Source organism: Protobothrops mucrosquamatus, unplaced genomic scaffold (assembly GCF_001527695.2).
Source record: "Protobothrops mucrosquamatus isolate PMUCROS unplaced genomic scaffold, P.Mucros_1.0 scaffold167, whole genome shotgun sequence".
NCBI lineage: Eukaryota > Metazoa > Chordata > Lepidosauria > Squamata > Viperidae > Protobothrops > Protobothrops mucrosquamatus.
Window position 1 is genome coordinate 126,967 of NW_015386529.1, and position 8,202 is coordinate 135,168.

General features: G+C 36.6%; 1 protein-coding gene across 1 annotated transcript in view; it reads left to right on the plus strand.

Moving 5' to 3' along the window:
- MET (MET proto-oncogene, receptor tyrosine kinase) overlaps positions 1-8,202 on the plus strand; it is a 117,154-nt gene that overhangs the window by 67,366 nt on the left and 41,586 nt on the right. Inside the window, exons 8-10 of the mRNA XM_015813552.2 lie at positions 4,299-4,459; positions 5,197-5,299; positions 5,424-5,560. Coding sequence (XP_015669038.2) covers positions 4,299-4,459; positions 5,197-5,299; positions 5,424-5,560 — 401 coding nt within the window. The remainder of the gene's footprint in view (positions 1-4,298; positions 4,460-5,196; positions 5,300-5,423; positions 5,561-8,202) is intronic.

The following is an 8,202-nucleotide window of genomic DNA, read 5'->3' on the forward strand; positions in this document are numbered from 1 at the left end:
ATAATGTTTTCCATAATGGCTTATAAATCACTTGTGACTTCAGGAATGATTAGTGAACATCCTTTCACTGTCCTGCACTTTACTAATATATACAGAAGCACCACAGGAAAGGAAATCCATCTCATTTGAAAAGGAGCCTTTATATTCGTTTTAAGCAAGCCCATACAAACTAAACGAGGGTAGATGGCAGACCCTAAATAACTTTTAAATTATGAAGTCTGATTCATAGTTACATTAGGCTCTTATGTAGTGCACGTAGTGGTCAAGGGTCCTTGAATGAATGTAAATCATATTTAAAGCTACATTAAGTCCCTTTATTCCTGTCAGGACAAGGGCAAGGTCCCTTAGTGTGGCTGAGATGTCACACTCTGATGAGTCTTCAAAGTTAGCATAAAATTGTTCCAAGCCACCCTGTTTGGCTCTTTGTGACATTGTGAGAGCATATTATCTCTGTATTACCAACCTACATGAAGTAATTTCAGAGGTCGGGGTTGGGTTATTACTTTATCTCACTTTAAAAAAAAGAAAGTGGTAATTTGTTAAATGGTTACAGTGCTTATGCTTTTTGAGGGGTAATTCTGTATGAAGTTAATAAATGAGAAAAAAAGAATCTTAGAGTGTAGTCGATTGATTTTAAGCCAGAACTCATGTGCTGATATATTTTAGAAAATGCAATAAATATTCTATGGCAATGATAAATAGTAATACACCCTCAGGGCATGTGCCATAGTAAGTGGAAGATTTTGAGGTTTTGTTTCTAAAAGGAAAGAAATGATGCATCTGGGTTCCTAAATCTTTATGGCTGCTAGCTGCTCAAGCAGATTTTACGGTTTGCTGAACCATGACAGTTAGTCATACAGTACTACTAAAAAAAAGATAATTCATATTTGGCATATTGCTTTAATATAGCACGGGACTGTTTTTGCTGTTAGAAATGCAAGATAACCTGTGGTATTTGCAATAAAACCTGAAAATCCTTAACATATAAAATATTTTTTTGGAAAGAAGAATATAATTAAAATATGTTAAATTATAATTTTGAAGTTAAAGTCAACATAGGGTAGTCATTACAAAGGTCTGAATTGGTGTCAATATTACATTTGCCAATAATGTGGTGAGAAAACCTTTAATTGAATTTCAGATCACAGAATCACCCGAGCAATAACAGCTACAGATCTAAATTCATTCAAACTTTTAGCCCTACTGTAACACAAGGGATTAAGCATCTATAACAAATGGTACAACTCCACAGGTTTCTGCAAATTGTGGGCAACATCATTTAAATCCATAGCAGTTAAAACTGCATAGCAACAGTGTTGGGATTGGGGAGGCAACACAAAATGTCACCATGGCAATTGTACCAGTACAACTGAAACCTCACCCATTTTGTATGTGTGAAGTTGGACAAATATGATAAGCAAAAATAGGAAGGAAGTAGTAACAGATACCTTTCTCAGTTGTAGCATTCTAGTTAAAGTTTGCTTATTTGGTACTCTTACTCCCATCCTTTTAACTCTAAACAGAGATGACTAAAACCTGCTTGAACAGTAGAATTGTTGAACTTAGCTTTCCTACCAGGGATTTCTCTCTTCTCAGCTCTTGCAAAATAAATAGAAAGGTGGTTTGGATCTTTTTCCAAAGCCCAGAATAAGGAACTTACCAGAAATTGTGTCAGTTCTGAAATATCAACTATGAAAGCTATTAAATCTTGGCAAACAGAGATGCTTTTAATAAGAAATTTTATTTTAGAAAAAATAAGAAATCTCAGATGTTGAGATATAAAAAATATTTTTGGGAAAAGGGAATACAAGGAAAAACATGGAAAGCAACAGTAACAGCAATCCAAATAAAATCAATATAGTCAGCATGCTTGAACTAGCAATTTATTTGGACATGTTTAGAGTTTATTGCAAGAAAAGCTAGTTGAAAAAATAACCATCCAAGGTTCAGAAGTTACTACTTTGGCTCTATGTCCTTCCTCCTCTTTCTTTTCTTTTTTTCTTTTTTTTTGTTTTTATTTTTTGTTTTGAATGTATGAGGAGAACAAATAAAAATTTACTGCTGTCCTCACTAGCAAAATACTATATTTCTGAAGTTACAGGCCTGGCCAGCAAATCAAAATAGTTTCTAGCACAAATGAAAAAGGGAGTGACCAGTTTTCATCAGGTTGTTCACATCATACAAAAATTACATTTGAAAGTCACTTTGGGAAATAGAAGAATATTTTTTTTCTTTTAGCACTTCTGGCTTGGTATCAGTTTACCAGACACCTGAGGCAATACTATCATGCCTCCAAAATCTGGGGACTTGCTTCATGGCATATTATAAATGAAGATTGCTTATACACAACCATTATATTTTAACAGCTGATATCACTGACATCTTTTCAGTGTTATTCGTGGGTTGCAAATATCTACTAAGGTTGAATAAAAGTTTATTCAAAATCCCTATCACAATATTTGATGAGTTTTCAAATGACCTTGTGTGCGTATAGGCCAGTTTTTTTGTGTTATTTGCCAAAGCACACACTACAATGGTCTATAGTAACAAAAGACAAGCCAGGTATAACCCAATATTTAATAGCCAAATACAGGGAAGAAATAAGTATTCTGTCTCAGGCAGTGGCCCAACAAGATAATTCAAGCAGATTGAAATTCAAGCATAAATCTCTTAGCAAAAAGGATTTCAGATATTGCATATGTGTTATGCCATCACCCAATATCTTTTAAAAAAATTAAACAGCTGTAAATATTTCTCTCTCCATTCCTCATACATACCTGCTCAAATGATTTTGTCATTGTGGGACATTTGAAAAGACGAAAATGTTTCAGTTGAAAGGGTAAAATAATTATAAAATGTTTCTAAAATTTTTATATTGGTTTTACTATTTTCCCCTAATCCTAAATTATGCAGCAGTTGTTTCCAAGTGGTTTACCGCCAAACACCAAAACCTCAAAAAGACTACATGCAGGACTACAGGTTGTGATACCTAGATGTCACCTGTATGTACATGGTTACATTTCCAATATTATTTGAAAAAATAACCAATTCTAAAGGAGAGATCTCCCTTTGGCAGCATTTACTAATTAAAACATGAGGAAATCTACAAGTATGTGCAAATATGACTGTGGGACTTTCAAATGGGCTTGGAATTGGGTTGGTTCTTTATTGCCTGGAGCAATTATTTCACTATTGTATGGTTTAATCTGTGTTTACATGTTCAGGAGAACTATTTTCCCATGGCATTTGATTTTTTACATTCTTACAGAATTAAGCTAAGTACATTATGTTGATACAGTTTGTTTTTTTGTTTTTTTAAAAAAGTCAATGTTACCGGATGTTCAAAGAGAACAGTAACCTGAGCATTTTTATAGAAATGTTCTTTTCAGATCCAGCATGAAAAAACAGAGTTCATGATGAAAGACACAATTGTGCTACTTATTAGGAATAAATTGCAACTTCTATAAAACACTTTACCAGTTCTATCACAAATATAAAAAAGTCTTTTGTTCTCTGACCAGGCTTGAATGTTTGCAAAGTTAGATGGCATGTCTTTGTAAGCCCTATGGCATTGTCAATGTTTTATTGATAGTGTCTTGGCCTCCACTAAAATTTGTACAACTTCTCTGCTATTCATGCATTTTCCCACCATTGTTACATTTACAGTACAATTTACAATATACAGAAGGTGGTTAGAGTGGGAGGGGGAAGAACATTTCCTTTTGATATTGTCACTGCATTGCTAGAATGTAGTTTATTTTTAACTTGAAATTTGGAAGTAACCCACAGATAGCATTTTCAGTGGCAGCATTGTAAATGCCACATTAATTTTTTAGCTCCCAAGACAGTGTTTGATTTATACACCTTTGAAGCTGTCATTGCTGTGAAGACATTTCAGCTTTCCTTCAGGTTGCTGAAATAAGTTGCTTCATCAGTTTGATATTCTTCTATTCAGTATCATACTTTTAATAAAATAAGTGCATTGTATTCTTTTACATACCACAAGAAAGACATAAAAAGCAAACCAAAGAGTATTAAAAAAAACCTATTACAATGCAAAGCTTGTTCAGTGCCCCTAAACACAATAACTCAGACCTTTCTAGCCGTGGCAGGATTATTTATTGCTAATATCTAAGGAAGCTCATACGGTGATAAATGAAAACTGAGGAACAATTAAGTTAAAGGGGAGGGTATCTTCAACAGAAGAAATTATTTTCTGCCAGTATTGTTTCTTTTCTTAAAAAGCACCTTCAAAGCCCATTAGAAATCATAAATTTCTTATTCTTTTTCTCCTTTAGATTATTCCAAGGAGTGCTGCTTTTGATGCTTCAACAAGACTGACACTGTGCGGGTGGGATTTTGGATTCAGTAAAAATAATAAGCCCAGCTTAAAAAAAATATCAGTCTTTGTAGGGGGACAGCGGTGCATTGTGGATGGCCGGGCTAGTGACAAAAACAAGTAAGATGTGAAGGGTTTTTTTTTCTCTTCAGATATTTTGATGTATGGCAAGAATAATCAAACAATCTCAGTGTCTTCCATGATATCATATACAATTATTTTGGATTAATTGTATTTTAACTTGATGTTTCTCTCTTTGTATGTTTATTTATGAGGTTCTGGTTTTTTGTTTCGTTTAGTTATGATTAATATATTTGTGAGGGCTCCTTGGTGCTCTCTGAGCTTGCTTGTTTTCTTGCTGGCGTTTCATTACCCAAACTAAGTGCTAGTAAGAGTGCAATTTGCTGTCAGTTTATATTCTAGTGGCTTGCCTATCAGTGTTGGTGGGGGTGGTCTTAGAGATTCTTTGGTTGGTCTGTTTGCTGTTGGCTTCTTTGGCAGTTTCTTGATTGGGGTTTTGTTTACTTGATTGCTGGTGTGATGTTAACTTTGGAGTTAGGTTAACAGCAGACCAACAGTCAAGTAAACAATATGCCAATCAAGAAACTACCAAAGAAGCAAACAGCAAACAGCCCAATCAAAGAATCTATAAGACCACCCCCATCAGCACTGACAGGCAAGCCCCATCAGCACTGACAGCAAACCACACTCCTTACTAGCACTGATAATGCTACCTAATTTGGGTAATGAAATGTCTGCAAGAAAACAACAAGCTCAGAGAGTACCAAAGAACCCTCATGTCAATCTTGAGCTACAAATATTCTTCTTTATTAGTAATACATTTGTTTTTATTGAAGACTGGAATGCAAGCTTGGGCCTGTAAAGAACACCAGTTTTAATGTTTCAAGCAGTGTTTCAAATGGACAAGCTAATACCTCTTTCAATACATTTTCTTATGTGGTAAGTAAAAGACTACTATTTTATAATTATGTAATTTCATTTTAATAGTTCTTTTATCTTTATTTCAATGTGTCTGTGTTTGTATGTGGTTTAAGTAACAAATAAAATATTGTTCCATATGCAGGATCCGAGAATAAGGCAGATTTTTCCTAACTATGGTCCAAGATCTGGCGGAACATTGTTGACATTAACTGGGGAATATTTAAACAGCGGGAATTCGCAAGAAATTTCTATCTGCAAAAAGCAGTGCAGCCTAACCAGGTATAATGGGGCTGATTTTTTATTTTTTTAAATAAATTGTAAACCTGGAACTCTAAACCAAATGAGAAATATAGTTTATCCTCAGAACAAAACATCTCTTTTAGAAATGAAACTCACAAGACAAGAATCAGTGATTCCCAGCTTGACAGAACTGTAAAATCAGCCTAAATAGCTACTGACTTGGAAAGGAGGAAGAGAAAGCTTAGAATGTAAAGTATAGAGTATAAACCTATGTCTACAAATTTGGCTACTTTATACTGCAGAGGCATAGCTATAGTACAGAAACCATTGTTAGATCTAACTAGAACTGAAAATTGACTGCCCTTACTAGGATATATGTGTTTTCTGGCTTTTTCTGACTTCTTCGGAGAGTGCAAAATGCTCCAAATTTTGGTGCTATTAAACTAACAAAAAGATGCTTTTCTTCTCCTTGGCAAAGTACTAAAAATGCTATATACATCTTGGGGTTGAATTAGGATCGCATCCTGGTCAAGCAGCCATTTTAGCCTCAGATGAGGGATCAAAAATCGGGATAGACCAAACCCACCCTGGTACAGGTAGTCCTCAAGTTACGAATGTAATGGAGCCTTCCCATTCCATTCCTAACTCAAAAATTCGTGGGAGTGAATCTCATAACTCGAACTAGATCACTCCCTGCTCGTTAAGACACACATGGCTCATTAAATGCACATGAGGTATCTCGGTAGGCCATGGGTGGGCCTAGTGAAGGAACAGGCCCCCAAGGCCTCTCCAATCCGCTAAGTTACCTGATACTTACACCTCCTTTCTTGCCTCACCGGACTCACTTATCTTGAAAAGGCACCACAAACATATTTCGCATAGAGAATGAAAGTTTCTGAGGTCTGTGATTTGGTGGAACTTCAAACACTTGCACAAGATCACAGACTCCAGAAACTTCCATTCTCAGCGCAAAAAGTATTTTCAAGCCAACTCTCCTGTCCCTCAAAGGGAAAGAAACCGTGGCAGAGAGGACTTTTGCAAGATAAGTGAGTCCGGCGCTGCAGGAAGGCAAAGCAGTTGTGGGTTACGAGAGGAGGGGAGAATAGGGTGAATGTTGCAGAGCCTCTGCAGTCGTTCATAAGGGTGAACAACTGCCGTGGTGCTGCATTATTCATGATTTGGGAACTTGCTCATAAGCATTAGGGAGCGCTTGTTGTGTAATTTCGAATGGGCGCTAAGTGACCTCTCGTAACTCGGGGATTACCTGTACTTAATATTTCTCATCACAGCACAGTCCATACGTAATAATCAAAACCTATTTCCAAAAGGTTTGTTGACAATTATTGTGCCTGTAATGATGGTATTCATTTTTGTTGAAGAAGGGGTTAGAAAGCAGGCTCTACCCAAACTCAACCAGGTATCTCAGATGAACTTTTCCCCTGGGTTAGATGATCTAGGAGTACCATCTTCCTGCTGAAAAGTTCCTTAATTAAGGACAAACAACTGGACAAAATGCTGAAAACTAACATTTGCCACTGTGCTGAAGGGCTGGTGGTTCAAAGCAATAATCTGTTCAATAACTTGCACAATTGATTATTTTTAATTACCTTGCTATTTGCGCACTTAGAATTGCTTCATGTACTGTAAAGAGCCCTGCTGTGATTGAGCATATGCTTTGCTACTGGCACACAGCAAATTTTGCCTTTTGCTGCCAGCAGTGCAAAGAACAGTTGCATGGTGTCTAAATAGATCTACACTTCTCTGCATCAAAAAAACATTCGGTCCTTACTGTTTATCTACTTAGGCACTTTGGCATAGGACTATGGAGTCAGATTGGAAGTAGTCCCACTCAATGCTGTTCTTGAGGTTGCAGTATATTTGCTTTAGAGATGGTGAATGACTTGCTGTTTTTGGGGGGGTCATCAAACATCTCACCTCCTAACCCTCACTTTCTGGGTTCATAACATAATGGAATGGGTTGACTAGGTAAGCATTCAGTACATCCACCACCACTACCACTTTTTCTGGGGAAACAGCTTTTTCCTAAAAACAGAGCCCTGCTTCATCTTCATCCACATTGCCAACTGATGGTACTTCTGTGACCATTTTGGTGGTAAACTTAAAATAATCTAGCCTCTTTATAGCTATCACGCTCTTCTTCCATTGAGTACAGATTTTATCCTGAATCTCCCTCTGTCTCAGTCATGGCATTTTCCAGTGAAGCTTTTGCAACAGGGAGACAAACATGGCTAACTAGTTCTAAACTGAGGTGCAGTGCAGAAACTATAAAGTCAAGCCTTGATTTAAAATGAAAGGCTCTATTATAATGTGTGTGGGGCTTAGCAACCAACAAAGCAGTGCTGTCATTCTAAAACCTAATTGGAAAGATTAATTTTTCCCAAATAAGCAAGCAGGGAAGAATGGGGTGGGGGGAAGAAATGTCCTTTTAACATTCAAGGAGGGTGAATTGAAAAGCAGGGGGATGGTGGGAGAGAGGATCTCCCTTTTTCTGGCTTCCCTCTAACCTACAATCCTCACAGTGCTTTAAAAGTAAAGCACACTAACAACTGTTAAAATTGGGTTTTAACTATTGCCTGACACTGCCTGATCACTTCTTTGTTGATTCCAGTAGCAGTAACAGTCCTCTTCAGTTTCAGCAGTAGTTTTTTTCTGGGGGGGGG